The 17,827-nt window shown below is 34.7% G+C and overlaps 1 protein-coding gene across 1 annotated transcript; it reads left to right on the top strand.

Annotated features, from left to right (window-relative positions):
- The first annotated feature begins 10,953 nt into the window (after positions 1 to 10,953).
- Positions 10,954 to 15,081, top strand: LOC142977188 (uncharacterized). Its single transcript, XM_076120941.1, has 4 exons — positions 10,954 to 11,037; positions 12,736 to 12,810; positions 13,830 to 13,976; positions 14,749 to 15,081. The coding sequence occupies exons 1-4, from the start codon at positions 11,026 to 11,028 to the stop codon at positions 14,977 to 14,979; spliced, it is 465 nt and encodes a 154-aa protein (XP_075977056.1). The 5' UTR covers positions 10,954 to 11,025; the 3' UTR covers positions 14,980 to 15,081.
- The last annotated feature ends 2,746 nt before the right edge of the window (positions 15,082 to 17,827 follow it).

Here is a 17,827-nt window from a genome sequence, read left to right on the forward strand (position 1 = left end):
TTGATGAGTGCGCAAACTTAGGTGATAGATAAATACTAGCAATTAAAACAATAGAACTACGTTATTAACAGAGGCAATACTATTTTTTCTTTGTTTCTTTTTTGTTTCTTTTAGAAAATACAACTCCCGCACTAAGAATTGCTCTTGTGTCGCGGGGACTTTTACAAACATACAAACAACGGACACAAAGCACAACCAGACCCGAAACAATTATTTGTGGATCGCACAAATAATTGTTCCGTGTGGGAATCGAACCCACGACCAGTGGTATCGGCGTGGCGACCTAAACCACTGCGCCACGGAGGCATTCAAATATAATAAATAATTTCTACAGATACTCTTTATGCTTTATTTCAAGATGTATGATATTTTGTTTCTTATGTAGAACCGCTCTTAAAATATTGTCAGTTGTAAGTAATTGAGAAGAATTTTCTTTTGATCAGCCAGCTTACTCTTGACAGAATCGAATCCAATTGAATCGGATTCAATGTAATATCAAATCGAACTGCAAACTTACACTAGTTTAAAGAAAAACTAATTGAATTGTTTGATTTAGATTATTTTCATTTTAAACCAATGTTTGATCACGCACTAGTTTAGAATTTAAGCGTTCAATTTAACACAAGCTTACTAAATATATACTTTACAATCAGGTCAAATTACCGTAGACAGTAGGAACGATACAATGACATAGTAAGTATATCTATACTAATATTATAAAGCTGAAGAGTTTGTTTGTTTGATTGTTTGTTTGTTTGTTTGTTTGAACGCGCTAATCTCAGGAACTACTGGTCCGATTTGAAAAATTCTTTCAGTGTTAGATAGTCCATTTATCGAGGAAGGCTATATGCTATATATCATCACGCTACAACCAATAGGAGCAGAGTAGCAATAAAAAATGTGACAAAAACGGGGAAAATTTTGACCCATTCTATCTTATGTGATGCAAGCGAAGTTGCGCGGGTCAGCTATCAATAATAATAGTATTTACGAAGGACTTAAGTAAATACGCACTTTGTGTAAGTGATAGTTTTGTGAGTGAAACTTATTAGAATGGACCAACAGTTTGACGTTTGTAGAGTTAAGATATAAAGGCCAGTTTCACAAATAAAATATAAGTGTCAGATAGCCGATACATAAAGTGACACAATGTATGAGACAACTGTCAAAATTCCACCTGTCATTAATATGTGTTGAGTTTTTATCTGTCATCATTTAATGTTTATATTAGTGGAATTCAGTTAACAAAAGCTTGTAGCGCAATAAAACTTAGTTACAATAAAATAATCCATTTGATCAAAATCAGCTCAGCAGTTTTGAAATAACATTAATTTATGAGCGTTTCCATTCTTTTCCCGAATAAACTCCGTTCGTCTCAGTTAACATAAATTTGACTGGTGTATAAACGATGTCCTTATATCTTTACTCTTTGCTACAAGAACCCTCTGTCTCTAAAACGGTGAACTACATTCGTAACATAACTTACCGAGTTATATAATAGTAGTCACCAAACCGAGTCACTAACTTGGTGACTAGTGTAACTTAGTTAATGTTATAGATTGTCGATAGATGTCGCTACAGTGCAGTTTTGAGTACAGTTTGAACAAAAATTACTGCACGAACTTAGTTCAAATTTGGTATTATAGATAAATATCCCGGGAATATTACTAACACTTTACATTTTTTTTCAAAAAATCATGTGAATAGAGTAAGGTTCTATAAAAATTATTTGCTGTTTTTTAGTCTTTTGATAACGCAAATAAGATGGATAGTTTTGGCTAGTTCAAAATTTAAAGCCATTTTTATATGTAATGTATTAAAAATATATTTATTTCAATATAAAATTAAAAATCAACTTACACGTGTCCGGAATCTCTTTATGACATTATGACCATCGATTTATAAACTACACACCTGTTAGAAAAATATATTATTCACAAGTTCAAAGCATCTATTAAATACTTATTAATTATGAATAAAAGTTAAGTATCGTATATTAATATTATTTTTTTCTATAATACGGTATGCAAATTCTCCGCGTCAATTCCAACTCGCACTTGGCCAGCGTGATGGACTCAAGGCCTAACCCCTCCCTCATTACGGGAGGAGACCCTTGCCCAGCAGTGGGACATTAATGGGTTAAATTTATTATTTCTTATTATTGATTTTCTTTGGACTTTTCTCAATGACTCTCATATTTGAAATGTACAAAGTTGAAGGTAATGTCTACTTTTCAAAGTTCTTCAATCATTAACCTAGTTATAGTTAAACCTAGATTTGTCTAATGACTATGACAGTGTAAGATCATTAGTTATTCAAATTGTATCGTTCTAGTGACATCATTTTCAACTGAAAACTGTGACAATACTGCTATGTTAAGTTTTTTAGTTAGTAATTATTCCATGAAAAAAACATTTGCCATTGATTGAAATGTTTAATTCTAACTCATTCTACCTAATTTTGTTGTGGAATAATGTGCACACTTCAGTATATAGGGTTTCAAAAGATTGAGTATGACCAGCTACTTTTGGAGCAGACTGTACGTATTTAACAAAACTATGCCTAGTGCCTTAAGCATTTTTGGTCAATTACACTATTTTATTATTGAATAATAGGGTCACCCCGTCTATCTAAAAAAAAGCAATACGAATTTCACCAATAGATGGAGTTATTCTTGAGGAAGGTTGTAATGTACAATGGGAGGGCGAACAACTACTTTTATTCTTACAATCTTGTTTTTATTTCTTAGTAAAAATTGAACCTATTACCTACATCATTGCGCTCAAGGACCACCAACGTGACATAGACATTGTCCAAACAATACCATTGCACAATAGATTAGTTTCTTTTTAGATCAGAGACTAATCATTAATCTATGCTTCATCTATACCTACTGTTTGTTTGTTTCAAACTCAGAAACTACTGGTCCGATTTGAGAAAGTGTGTTAGATAGCCCAATTATCGAGGAAAGCTATAGGTTATATACCATCTCGCCACGACTAAAAGGAGCAGAGTACCAGTAAAAAATGTTACATAAACGGGGAAAATTTTAACCCATTCTCTCTTATGTGACGCAAGCGAAGAAGCGAGAGTCAGCTAGTATTAAATATCTATGGGTATTGGGTATATTAATTCGTCACGTAACTGTATATCATTTCAGTAATCAGGTTGACACAGTCCCATAACCTCGCGTGCCACCTCAGATCGATGTCCCTGCATCATTTATTGCTATCGATCACTCGACCTATTTAGTTGTGGTCGTATCGATATGTTCGAAGAACCGTTTGTATGTTTGTAGACCATGTGGTAGGTTTAGTGGAAGCCAGACTACTTAAACAGTTATTTGTAATAGGTTTGGTAGACAGACTATTCACTTATAGCCAGTTGCGCTTATTGGTATGTAATTGTTCTGTGGGTCAAGGAATCCTTGGCAAGGATATTTCATGGATGGGTGACGTGGATGGTGATGCTAAGTATGTCTATGTTTCAGAAATAACGTAAAATGCTCCCTCGTTACATTCGGTAATTGTTTAATTAAATAATCTTCTGATCTTAATAAAGCTGTCTTACGGCAGTTTTCAGTGCTGTGTCTGTCCACTATTTACTTACTAAAGACAACCATCAATTTTATTAAAGTTACTAAGCTTTTTATAACCCATTCATGGATAGCTATTTCTACCGAAACAAGTACGTGATAGATAGTTTTAACGTAACAATCTAAGATAACAATCTATCTGTAATCTTTGACATGTAATTGAAAATGGCTGTTAGTAGCATTTTCTCTGAAAGGGTAATTTATCAAATACCTTCTTTGAAAAGTATTTCAAGCTGGTTAAAGATTTTCTGCAAATAAGATGCCTACTATAATATGGCTTAACTTATGAACCAATTACCACCTTCTTAAAATACCATTAAAAATCACACGGTTCCTCTATTTAGTCCACAAATAGCATATTTTAGTCACGATTATTCAAAATTCTCGTATTAGGCACACTCCTCTAAGTTTGACCATAAAAAGGTTTACATTAATGAGAGCGATTCATTATATGTACGTGCGTGAAACTAAAACGTGGTTCACACAGAATGCGGGCGCGTGACGGGGGCGGGTCGTGATGGGAGTACGGCGGGTCTAATTACTTGTATTCTCATTCAAGATGTCACACTGCTTGCACCAGCACACTCTTACAGTGTACAATTTAAGGAATACGGACAGAGCAGGACGGCGTGATTATATCCATTGTCAGAATACGCGACGTTGGCACTGCAAAAACGGTGGAAAAAACGCCAAAACTCATATAACACCATGCGCCAGTAGTATAGCGGCCTTAGACTCCCGTCTTAAGTTCCATAGCCCAATTCTCTACAGTCGATACGATATCGAATATCGAAAGTTTGACATTGAAAATGTACTGCCAAAATAGTTCCTACGACACCCGTTAGATTCGCTGATCAGGTTTTCATACAAATTTTCTCGGTAGCTAGACTGTTGTCAATAGTCGATAGTTCTACAGAATCGACCCGGCACGCACTCGATTTCCGTGTGAATCGCGCTTTATTGGGCGGGGTGGTCATAGCAATACCATGAATTATTTCTCTATTTAAGGACAGAGATCTTGAATTCATTGCTTTTTGACACTTTGTATAAATTAAATATCTAAAAAGGTAAACGCTCTCATTTGAAACTGAATAGTAACAGATTTTTTGTGGTGAATAACTTAGCAAAAAATGTAGTTTAAACGTTTGGGTAAGATGAATGGAGTTAAGGTTTTTTTGGAGTATAAATAAGCCTTCATCTACGTTACTTGACTGTGCCATAAAAATAATCATGTCATATTATAATATGATATTTTTATTATAGAAATCTACCATTAAACAAAGTAGACTTTGAGTTTTCGGTACTTACAACTGATTAGTGTAATTGTAACTAACTTTTGAAGAATATGATCACTTTTGATTATATCAGTTTTCTTATTGATGACATACATTTTTGTGCAAACTTAAGTCAAAAACCAAATGACTTTTTAGACCTTATTCCTAAATCTTAGTAACAGCGTCTCTACAAATAATAAAAATAAACGTATCTCTTACTTCTATTTGAAATTCAAATGTTTAGTGCAATATCTAATTAAACCCGTGACAGGACGCTTGACGAGGCTGGAAATGTGATAGGTGACCGTATTTGGAGTACCGACAATATTTATAGTCCAACAACTTAGTAGCGATGCTATTATGCAAGGCATAGCAAGGCAAGTGTCGACGGCCTCCGTAGCGCAGTGTTGGCTACGCCAATACCAGTGCGGCGGGGAAGGTCGTGGGTTCGATACCCACACGCAACAAATATTTGTACGATCCAATACGATCGGGTCCGGTTGTACTTTGTTTCCGTTATTTGTATGTTTGTAAAATTCCCCGCCACACAAGAGCAATTATTAATGCAAAGTGGGCTTTAAAATTTAAAAAGAAAAAGTCATGAGAGGCATGAAAAATAGAATTTAGAACAACAATGATCCGCAGGCTTACGCAGCTGATGGTAATCTGTTTGATACAGTAACTTGATTTTGTAAATTCTCTGAGATATAATAAAAATTTAGATAAATCGTGCTTGCGAAGGCTTTCTACTACGTTGTCGGCCTATATCTACTTGAAATAACGTAATCTTAAAGGAATGTGCTTGGATATGTGTAAAATTAATTCTGTACCGTATTGGGAATGGACATAAGCTTTCGGAATAAAAAGTCTAAAGTAATTGGTGTTGAAGGAAATTCTAAAAAAGGTAGTAAAGTATTTTTACTAAGATTTAATAATTATAACTTCATCGAAATCTTATCTACACGTAAATGTACGAATACTTTGTTGATATTAACCCCAACACGCTTGTTCTCGTTCATAGGTAGAGGCTGAGTCCAAAGAACGCTACTTGGTACAACCCTTACAAACATCCTTTTTTTCATTCACATACATACATCTTGTCATACAGGACCCTCAGTTACGAGTAAAGTAACTGGCCTTTTATAAGAACGATATAGATACGACGTTCTTGCTTCAGTACTTAGTAGCAAATAATCCAACAGCATTAGAAAGTCTCAGGTTCGAAAAGCGATCGCGAAGAGTCCCGTTGACTTTTCTTCTTCTACGTGCAGTACAAAATGCCGGACACGTGACAAAATCCTGGAAAAATTGGTATTACTTTTTTTTCTTAGCCTGTTTGAGTGTCTCACTGCTCGGCAAAAGCCTCCCCCATTCTTTTATTAATTCCTACATTTCCATAAATATCTAACTCCAATTTTCTAAAGTTTATAAGGCAATAATAGGAATATATATCACACTCCCTAATCATGACGAAAGCAGAACAAGTTTCCTATATTCCCGTCATCTAGGTCGGTGACATATCAACGTATAAACCATTACATTTAATTGCCAACACGTAAAAATAACTGCACAACTATTTAAACAATTCTATATCTTTATTAATGATCAATCAGTATCTCTGCTATTTCTATTATGACAAAAAGTTGTATGAAAAAACTTAAAGTGTTCGCATTTTATTGATACTTCGAAGAAAACGTTTGAACGTCTTTTATTTTTCTTGGACTTTTGAAACATTTATCTTGTTGAAATGTTGACAAAAAATTGAAGAATCGTTGTTAAAATAGTAACTAATAACGCCAATTTCTTGCTCAATTCCAACGAAAAACGTTTATAGACGAAATAAATGTTATCAAGGAAGCTCAACTTATCAGTTAAGTATTTATCAATTCGCTTCTGCGGCAGCCTCAAAATCATGCAAAAAATTTAAAATATCTTTGTCCGATACTTAATCGATCTTTCGCAATTAGAATAAAAAACTATATGCAACCCAGACCCACATTTATTTAGTGAATAAACTGTAGGTACACATATCAGTCCCATAAAACGCCTCTACACTTTAACATGTAACATAAGGCTCTAACAAAAAATCTAGCTTTGCATTTGAATTCTAGGTTTTTACCAAACAACTTTAGGGTCTACATATTTTATCTGAGACGCTTAGACACGCACATAGAAGTTTTTTCATACAGTTACACAGATTTGGATCGACTGTGGTGTCAGTAAAATAGTCCAAGGCTAAAAGCGCATAATTTATTTTGCCTTTAACGTAATTTGGTCGTCACTGTACAATTAACTAAAAAACGCTAATGATTGACTCGTTGGCCTCCTTGGCGCAGTAGTAAAGGTAGTCACCATGCCGCTACCAGTGCGTTGGAGAATCTTGGCTCCGATTCTCATACGAAACATATTTTTGCGATTCCCTAATTGTTGTTCCGGGTCTCGTAGTACGTTGTTTGCAAAAGTCCCCGCGACACAAGAGCAATTCCTAGTACAAGAGTTGCCTTATTAAAAAAGTAAAACAGATTGACTGTAGTAATTTATTGGTAACTGAAAAAATAACCTATTACGTATTTATATGGATTAGCAACGTAACTTCTTCTAAATAAATAGTCATGCAGAAGTGGTCACACTATTGAGAATCCTGTTAAATGTTATTTGACCTTCGTTATGTATAATAAATTGTTGTGACGGCTTTCTTAAACAAAGGTCATAAGAAGAAGCCTAACAAAGTATTCAAAACTAATAGACCGCCTCATAAATAACAATATATTTAGATGCCAGTAACAAAAAACACTTTCCATTTTCTTTTAATTTTATTTTCTACTGGATTATTTCCGACACACAAATTAAATTCCAATCGTGACGGATTCGAGTTCATGTCAAAATCGTAGTTCAAAATTAAAAATTAACGTGTTACCAGACGCTGATTTAAAATGAACATGAACATAATCTTAAAGTAACAATTTAATTAGATTTTTTTAAGTTAGGTTTTTTTAAAAATAGTGTTTAAACATGCGTTAGGTCGTAGTGTATCTATTAGTAAGATTTGATATAAGCTCTAATTCAAAACGATTGGAATCAGATTCGACTGTTGGGAGCAAGCCTGCTGGGTTTTTTTAAATAGTATCGGCCTTCGGTCAGAAAGGGCTCTGCTCCCAAGTAACTGAAAACATGTGAGTATAATATATAAAATTCAAAATCAAATCATTTACTTATTTAGGTCAAATATTGACACTTATGATAGTCGTTGCTGTGACTGAATCGATCACTAAGCTCGGTAGGGCCTTATGAATTCATCTCTGCCTTAACCCATGGATATACATACGTAACAGGCTCGGTATTGTTCGACCCACAGCAATTTTCCAAGAACTCCCTCACTTAGACTACATAGACCACACGTGACCGCGATGAGTCACGTCATCCAGACTAAATTCAAAGAAACCGTTTAGTCCAAAAACCAAGTTATTTAGCAGCAAATAAATCAGAGAAACATTCTTAATAGCCATGTAAGAACATCCGTGTTACATAGGTCGGTCTTATTTGGTGCACAGCGGGTGTATTCGTAATGAAGCGGATATGTGCTCTAGTTTAACTAATTTATAACTAGGTATTTCGGTTTAAGGTTTGGTTGGTTTGGTTATTCATTAACCGAACTAACTTGGACAAATGAGAATATGAAAGAAAGAAATGTATGTTAGTTGTGGATCAAACTATGAAAAAAAATGGAAGTATGTCTTCGACTTGATGACGTAGTGATAGCTTAATTACCTCCAAATCTCAATATTTATTATTATTGTAAAACGATCATGTACCCAAAGTCTAAATGAGCCGAATCCAATAAGCTTTACAAGCAAAACATGCTGTAATACCCTACGTAGCGTAAGATAAGGTGATGGCTATCAATGTGTCATGTGCCAAAAAATACCTATATTTATCTTAAGATCCAAATTAAAAAATATATATTTTATAACCTTTAAGACAACTAAGTGTTTGTGTTTTTTTGTAATGTCGTGAATTTGCCGCCGTTTCGGAAACGCAGATTGCTCATCATAGGAAACATCAACAGCATTTAGAGCATGCTCTTTCAAACGCTAATATTATTAAAGATTATAAGTACTCTTTCAATTATTAACTTTAAGTCATACATGGAAATCAAACGAACTCACACAACACATAAAGTCGACTGATTGATTGATAAATACCTGGCTAGACGCTGCCCTACATAAGACAGTACCTTCATAACTAATTCAATTTCTACATGTACTTACTGATATTGTAAAGATCTCTACTGTCCTCGTTATAAATATCGATCATGTATGATAGGTAGTCTGATGTTATTGACCCTATTCTATGTCGAGTTACCTAGTTAATTTGGTTTCATGATTATTTAATAAGCTAGTAATTCTTGAAGAAAATAATATATTTAGGTTACCACGCCAACACCACTGCGTCGGGAGGTCGTGGGTTCGATTCCCACACGGAGCAATTACTTGTGCGATCCACAAATAATTGTTTCGGGTCTGGTTGGGCTTTGTGTCCCTTGTTTGTATGTTTGTAAAAGTCCCCGCGAGTCGCGACACAAGAGAAATTCTTAGTGCGGGAGTTGTCTTTAAAAAGAAAAAAAAAGATAAAGAATATGATAGAAAAAGTCACCGTCTTTTCGCGTATATTATATCTCTAGATTTTTGTAGAATATATCAATCAATAATAATTTATTATAATATTTAATGCATATGACCCGTGTGGCGCTGCTTGAAAGATTAGTAAGAGTAAAAATGGACTGTTTTAAAAAAAAGAAGATTATATTTACTTCTAATGTCTAAGCTTTATTTCTGTAAAGATTCATCTTAACTCGTACAGTACACGAAAGAATGTGAAAATTCCTCACAAACCTTTGAATTACCCTGAGTTTGTCTACTCTAAGATATGCATAGCAAGTTTCAAAAAATCTGAAAACACTTCGAACATTTGAATATCAAAAACCCTTAATGATAACGTTAAAGTTCTTCGCAGGTTTTATTTCAACAAGTACATATTATTATCATTTTATAAATATTTCGAATACGCAGATATCTCAAATAACATACAGGAAACATTTAAACTATGAATACTAACACCTTTAACACACTGGTATTCTATTTATTAATTAGAGCAATAAAAAAGCCTACACCAAAACAGAAACAAATATGTGTTATTACAAATAAATATTAAATAATAACTTCATAAATTAGACTCACCTCCTTATTTAGTAACACCCTATATGCACTTATTAGATGTCCCATCTCTTTCACTCATATGACAGCTAATGTAAGACGAAAAGAGACGGATGCAGCGCTGTTAATTAATAAGGGCGTAATTCCATAATCGTGCAAATCGTGTTAGTTGGACAAAAATGGTAGAAAATTGTATGGCATTTTATATAATTATGTTTTACTTGATAGAGTTTTATTAATCGTTTGGTTAATGCATATTTATAAGTTAACATGTTATAAATCATTTTTGGTTTCATTCCTAATTTGTAAAAAATATGTTTGCGGTTCAATTAGGATGTGATATCCTTAGGAGTTAGTAAACAATTTAGTATGAATAGTTTTTTAGTTAAGCATTCGTAGAAATCTCTCGACCGTTACTATTTGCAGTATTTTAACAAGAAATCTATAGGGCTTTTATTATTCACATTGGTTTTATTATCGTTAGTTAAATGTGAATAGTAAAATATTTAATAAAAAATATTGCCCGAAACTAAGATTTCAAATACTCAACTGAAGCACAGAATAGCTTTTCGAGTTCAGTATCATAACTACCTAATAACAGCTTTCTCATTGAATTTTCAATATACATTTTCAGCAATAACACGGATAAAAAATGAAAACAATACTGAAGAAAATTTATCATAATAATATTTTAAATTATAAAAGAAACGCAAACACACATAATTATCCAATCAACACATAAAACAAGCTCAAACATTCTTAAAACGGTTCGTACTACTTATTAATAATTAGACCAATTTATGGTAATTAATAATGCATTACTTGATCTCGCAGAGATGTCTGACGAATACGGTCTGATCTGAAAATACCGTGTTTGTATATAAACTGCGCGTGCGCAGGTAATTGCGCACACTACATTCTTAGTCCTGTAGATACAGTCAACATGCGGGCTCTTGTAAGTATACTTTTTTATTATTAAATTATTAAAGACAAATTTTATAAAGATTATTAACATCATGAGGGGGAAATTTGTAAGGGTGGTACCAAGTGGCGTTCTTTGGTCTTCTTTGGAAATAGGGCATTTTTGTATGTATTGTATCGGGAAAAAATACACCCTGAAAAAGTGTATTTAGTCTAAACTTAGTCAATCCAATACCTAACATATTCTTTCAGCCTTCGTTGAATGAAAGCACACAATATCTCTAAACCGCTTAACCGACTAAAGTAACGCATTATATTACTTTAACCAAAAAACAACAATATTTTAAGCAAGAGTTGCATGTGACTTATGTCACCGTGAGAGTTTAGTCACTCTTATCAATTCTATGGAGTGAGACCCAATTGTCACGAGTGACGAAACAATATTGGCGCTGATTCCTACTATTTTTTTCTCTGTTAGTTAGAAAATTACGTCCTGTTTCATTATTCTTTCCTTCTGACTAATGTTAATATAGCACTGTTCGTAGGAATAAACCTATCCTAATCTAAACATATAAGCAAACAAAAATATACCATTCTATAGAAAAGAATATGGGAGAAAAGAAAAAGAGAAATTATACTGTTATTAAATAAACATAAGCCTTAAACTAAAACAAATAGCCTAGCCAATATGAGTACTAGAATCTACAACCCATTACATATTGATTCTCGATTTCGAAAGGTAAACAAAAGCTGACTCCAATCGCTTGAACTTTATAGGTCGCTATTAGTAATTCAACAACATAGATAGTACCTACATATGAAGTATTTATAGAAATATCGATTCAGAAATGCTAGGCTTTTTAGGACATAAAAAAGTCCATAGGGCTATTCGCTTTGAATGAATAATGAGCCAAGTGATGTATGTTAATGAGTCTTTCCAGTGAATGATAGTATTAAAAACCGGCTAAGTGCGAGTCGGACTCGCGCATGGAGGGTTCCGTACCAAAATAACACGAAATATACACGTTTGTTGTATGGGGATTGGGGACCCCCCTAAATAAATACATTTTTTAATTTTTACTATTTGTTGTTATAGCGGCAACGGAAATACATCATTTGTGAAAATTTCAGCTTTCTAGCTATCACGGTTTATAAGGTACAGCATGGAGACAGACAGACAGACAGCGGAGTGTTAGTAATGGTGTCCCGTTTTACCTTTTGTGTACGGAACCCTAAAAAGTATTTCTTACTAGGTTTATCTATATGGTTGACTATTTTTTATTGGTTGAGAAATTAAGCTTTCCTTTTCTGTAATACTTGAGGTATTTTATTTCGCAGACTCTAAGATAAGGTTAGGAACGACTAGTTCGATATGAAAATATATTTTTGTGTTTAATAGTCCATTAATTGGGGAAAGCTATGTAACATTACGCAATGACTTATAGGAATGAAGCTGAAAACTGAAGTCCACGCTTACGAAATTGCAGCTTTCCGCTAGTTTCATAAATAAATATTACTAATAATTTCATAATTAATGTTTCGGACCGAGGAGAGGCTTTTCTCGGAATGAGAAAGAAAACAATTGTTTATCCCAATAAACTACAAATATCTGGATCTAAAAAACCGAACTCGTGGTCTGGTTTCCATTGTCATTATATTCCATGATAGCTCTGCCTGTTATAGAGTTTATATAGGTTAATAAGGATATTTACAGTAAACACATTGTTTTCAGATTGTTATCTCGTTGCTGTCGCTCGCCGCCGCCAAACCGAAACCTGGCTTCATAGATGATTGGCACGCGCCCTCCGTAAGTTTCTACATGCATATAATAACTGTTTACTCCTTAATCACCCTGTCTGCATGGAAAATGTACTCAAGTAGTTTACACATAAACGTACTAGGTCTTGCCCGCTATTCAGTTCGCGAAGGATTGTACTGTGTGTATTGGGCTTTTGATAATGTTGTGGATTAAACCACGGGCATAAACTAGTATTTCTATAGCTTATGTGTTATGAGGTTACTTAAGCTACGACATTGGCATAATTCATCTAAAGACATTTAGTCGTTTTGGCGTCATTGACGAAACAAATACCTATTATAGTATTGTATGGTTTATGATTTTAAAATAACCATCGAGAGCTCTCTCTGTGTACTATTATTCTACTATATTTATACTATATTTATTGCAGCCTATATTTAGTTAGAATCCACGTCGTTACATAAAAATAAAATAAATGACAAATATAGGTCAGAAAATTGAGGCTTATGACATTACTTACTTAAAACATACTTAAATAACATTCCGATCAATCTAGTACAATTTGTCACACTTTTGTTGTCACTTTGAATAAGGTTACCAAATCTAAACAACGCATCTGTAATTTTATGTAAAAAGTAATTTATCATATACTACTTGACACTTGAAAGTTAAGTTTAAGTTATGCTAACAAAATGTATTTGATGACCTCAATGACTCAACATAATAAGAGGTTAAAAATATTTTGAAAATCCGTTCTTATATTTGATTGTATAAGAATATAGCCAGTAGAGCAAGCTGATGCTGATGCCAGATTAATTTTTGACTTAAAATTGCATTTGATACTAAATTTCTAAACCGAAATCGGAATTCGAGCTACGATTGATGCATAAGGTGTCATCCAAATACCACTACAACTACTTTGATCAAACGTATCTCGAATTCATATCAGATTCTTAACATAATTAATGTAGTACTGAAACGGACTTTTTAAACAGTCCTAAACTAGCAATTTTTTTTTCTACAACAACAGCAATAAAATAAGAACTACGTCAAATATTATATTGCAGCTATCATCGGTGAGCCTAGTCCAGCAGCCGGTAGCGGTCGCCCAGCCGGTGGTACATGCCGCTCCCGTCGTCCACGCAGCCCCGGTCGTGCACGCCGCTCCAGTTGCCATCGCTAAACCTGCCACTAGCTACGCTTCATTCCAACAAGTAAGTTGTTGTGTTTTATTTGGCATCATATTTAAACCTTGCATGTCTAATGCCCGGTTTCTGAGTACATTTAGTGGTAGTTTATCTATTCAATGGCGTTTTTTTTATATGATTTTAATCGCTATTGAATAGATAAACTACCACTAAATATACCTCAGAAACCGGGGGTTAGTTCAATACATTTATTGAGGGCTTGCATAGTCCCCAACCCGCACTTAGCAAGTGTGGTGGGCTCAAGGCCTTACCCTCTCCTCCTTTGGGAGGGGACCCTTGCCCAGCAGTAGGATAGAAATGGGTTAAAAGACTCGGATCAAATATGTACAACTTATAAAATAATTTTTTACAAGATATTTTCTTTAATAAGATACATTAGTGCTGTATAAATCTGGATGTTTGCGACAAAAAAATATGAACCTTTGTCGAATTAAGTTTGCCCTCAAAGCAACCTTCAAGAATTGCTACCTTAATTAACTAAATAAATAGGTTGTGCCTGGTTTTGTGGTCACTGTTTTCATCAAAGTAGAAAGCTGAAATAGACCGCAGATACCGCAAATATTTTCAGTTTGCCTTTGTGTTCCTGCTACCAGAGAAATTAATTTTCAAATTAAACTACCAATTATTTATTACATCATTTTCATTCAAATTAACGAAACATGCTTATTACGCTATTAAATCTATGTATCTTCTTCTTCTATTTGTATGTGTATATTTATTACTAAATATACAGTTCATACAAACTATGAATTCAAATCTTCTAATACCTACATTTCAGATTGTACACCCATCAGTGCAACACGTAGCCGTTGCCCAGCCAGTGGTCCAAGCGGCTCCAGTTGTCCACGCGGCTCCTGTGGTCCACGCCGCTCCAGTTGTCCAAACAGTTGCCCAGCCCGTAGTCCACGCGGCCCCAGTTGTCCAGACAATTGCCCAACCGGTGGTACAGAAATACGTGTCGTCGTACGGCGGCTACGGCGGCTACGGTGGTTACGGCCACGGATGGTAGTGACCGTCGCTGACTGTTGGTTGTAAATATTGTCTTAAGCGTTAAGATCGTGTCCGTATTGTTGATGTGGTGCAGAATAAAGGTTTTTTAATCAGTACTGAATTGGTTTGTTTTATTTTTTTAATGGTTATAGAATGTATTGAAGGAAGACTAAATCATAATTTTCATTGTTACTTTTAGAAACTAAAGAAAGAATTGTTTTTATTTGATTGCAATTTTCTCAAAACTTTAAAACTAATCTTCCCATTTATAGTAATTTGCGTACATAGCAAAGTAAAATCTCAATCGCCCATTAAAATACACTATATTTGTTACTGTAAAAGCCCGAACGGTGGTAAATCCTAAGATTTTCCGGTATAACCTAAGATTTACCAACTGGCAATGGTAAAAGTCCGAATAATTATTTTATTTCGAACTTTTACCTATATTCACTTGATGATATCGAGATGTCGCCGGAGCCCCGCTTCGCGGGGCTCCTCCTTCAGGGTGGTTAAAAAAAAATAACCACGAAGGCTAAGGTGGGAGCTTCGCTTCGCTCGCTCCCACCTTAGCCTTCTAACCTAACCTACCCATGTCGCTATGCCCAAAACTCCTTCTTTATAACAATGTCACAGTATATAATTACACCGTGAAATAGTTATAAACATAGTTATGAAGAAGGATTTTTTTATATATCGTAACATAGTTTTTAAACTCTGGCTTGTTCGGACTTTTACCATTGAGAGTTGGTAAATCTTAGGTTTTACCGGAAAATCTTAGGATTTACCACAGTTCGGGCTTTTACAGTAACATATTAACATAAAACATAGCTAAACATGCCTGTACTCAATATTAAATTAAATATATTTGTTTCAATTCAAATAGACTGAATTTCCTGATATCATTTCAACTAAATTAAAATCGTTTTATAACAAACATGTATTAAAAACTCAAGGTTGAAATAAAAATAATACCATTTTTCAATATTCCGTTATTATCATTTGATCACCACCGGTGGCCATTAGCGTGGGGTATAATTGACAGTTTCATGTATTTGATAGGGTAGAGTCGGGTAGCATTATAGTCTAGTCTGTACTTTGTAGGGCTTAGTGCTTTATGTTTATTATAGGTGATAGCCATTGATGATATCGATTTTAACATTAACTAGCGGCCCACCTCAACTCCGTCCGGTTTCAAAAAATATTTTATACAAGACTTTAGCAAATAAGCTTAAGCAGTTATAGCCGAGTGGCATATTTTGACGGCATGCGTGGCGCAGTGGTTAACGTGCCATATCATCCATAGCCGCCACGCCACTAGAGGTCGTGGGTTCAATTCCCACATGGTACAATTATTTGTGTGATCCACAAATAACTATTTTGGGTCTGGTTGTACTTCGAGTTTGTTATTTGTATGTTTGAGAAAGTCCACACGACGCCAGAGCAAATCTTAGTGCACGAGTCGTCATTTCAATAAATTTGCAATATCTTATTACGACGGGGCAATATCTAGTTTTCAAGTAAAAGCCTTTTATTTGTGGACTATCCTACTGCAGAGCAATTAGGCTTTCTTCCGCTGAAAAGGGTCAAGGTGACCACGACAACCTTTACGACATGATTCGTGTAACACACCCTTTATTGGGAAGGGCCCATTACTTTAATATACGTACACAAATTCTAGGGAAACGGTAGACGCTCCTAATGGCTGACATATTGGTATCATGTTCGTAAATTATCTTTACTAAAAACTAAACCGAAATAAATACAAATAAAAGCTCAAAATCGTCTTTGTTGCCTGAGTCGTTATGTCCGACGGTCTAACAACTTGTCTTGGGTTCGATTCCTGGACAGAAAAAGTTGCTTGAAAAGCGTTATAGTTTCGGTTTTTTTTCAAAAGCAATATGAACGTGGCAGCTCGGTTGTATTTTATAAGCCACTGACTATTTGATAGATAGGAAGCAGCCATCAATAGACCCTGTGAACGGTTAAAGACTAGCAGTATGTTTTAAAATATGTACTAGAACAATTTTTCCTGCCTCTTGAAGACATTAAAAACACCACATTACAACCACGTTAGCGAACAAAATTATGCAAATCAGTTTTATTTTTATACTTCGCAAAAGCCTTGCAAAATAACAAGTTGACTGGCAGACCCCTAATCATAATTATCTATGCAATATTCATACGTGAATATCGAGGTATAGTGATGTGCCATAACCTAGTTACCTAGAAAGAATCGCCTATAGAATTTTCATAGAGTTAAATTATGTTAACAGTATTGGGCTACATTTGTTGCGGATATGATTTGCTTAACATAGCGACGAGTCTATAATTGATATATGAATGGACTGTCAGAATCCTAAATATGACTGGCCAACTGCCGGGCAATATTTCTGAGTACTCAAAAATTGTTCTTGAGAACTTTGACGTCTTCTGTAAGTGACAATTATTTTATATACTTCTTAATGAACAACAAAACTCATTAGCGTGCTGCCCTAATTATTTGCGAGAGACATTAAAAAAAAACATTTTTTAACTGCCGTTGTGCTTGTCTGCAGATTCGTGCCTGTCATAACTCATACTTTAAATCTGTCCCTATTACAAAAATGTCCCATTGACCTAAACATAATTTTACAACCCTTCAAGAGCCGACCTTGATGTCAGGAAACAATAAAAATAAACAATAAAATTGTGTAAACACAAGTGCTGGAGGGGGGAGGGGGGGTTAGATCGCGAGTGTTTACGATGTTGAATCGATAAAGGTACAGCACTAGCGATCGCGTGCGAGGTGCATCACCACTACCACTGTCCTGTGGATCGCGTGGGGATACCATGAGTTTCGTGGGGTTTCGGGAACATTCGGTTTTCTT

The sequence above is a fragment of the Anticarsia gemmatalis genome, chromosome 12, assembly GCF_050436995.1.
Source record: "Anticarsia gemmatalis isolate Benzon Research Colony breed Stoneville strain chromosome 12, ilAntGemm2 primary, whole genome shotgun sequence".
In the NCBI taxonomy this organism is placed as follows: domain Eukaryota; kingdom Metazoa; phylum Arthropoda; class Insecta; order Lepidoptera; family Erebidae; genus Anticarsia; species Anticarsia gemmatalis.

Bases quoted from the DNA above. Each gene is read 5' to 3' on its own strand.
- LOC142977188 (XM_076120941.1), top strand. The intron at 12,811-13,829 runs GTAAGTTTCTAC...ATTATATTGCAG, and splicing joins ATGATTGGCACGCGCCCTCC to CTATCATCGGTGAGCCTAGT. The intron at 13,977-14,748 runs GTAAGTTGTTGT...CCTACATTTCAG, and splicing joins GCTACGCTTCATTCCAACAA to ATTGTACACCCATCAGTGCA.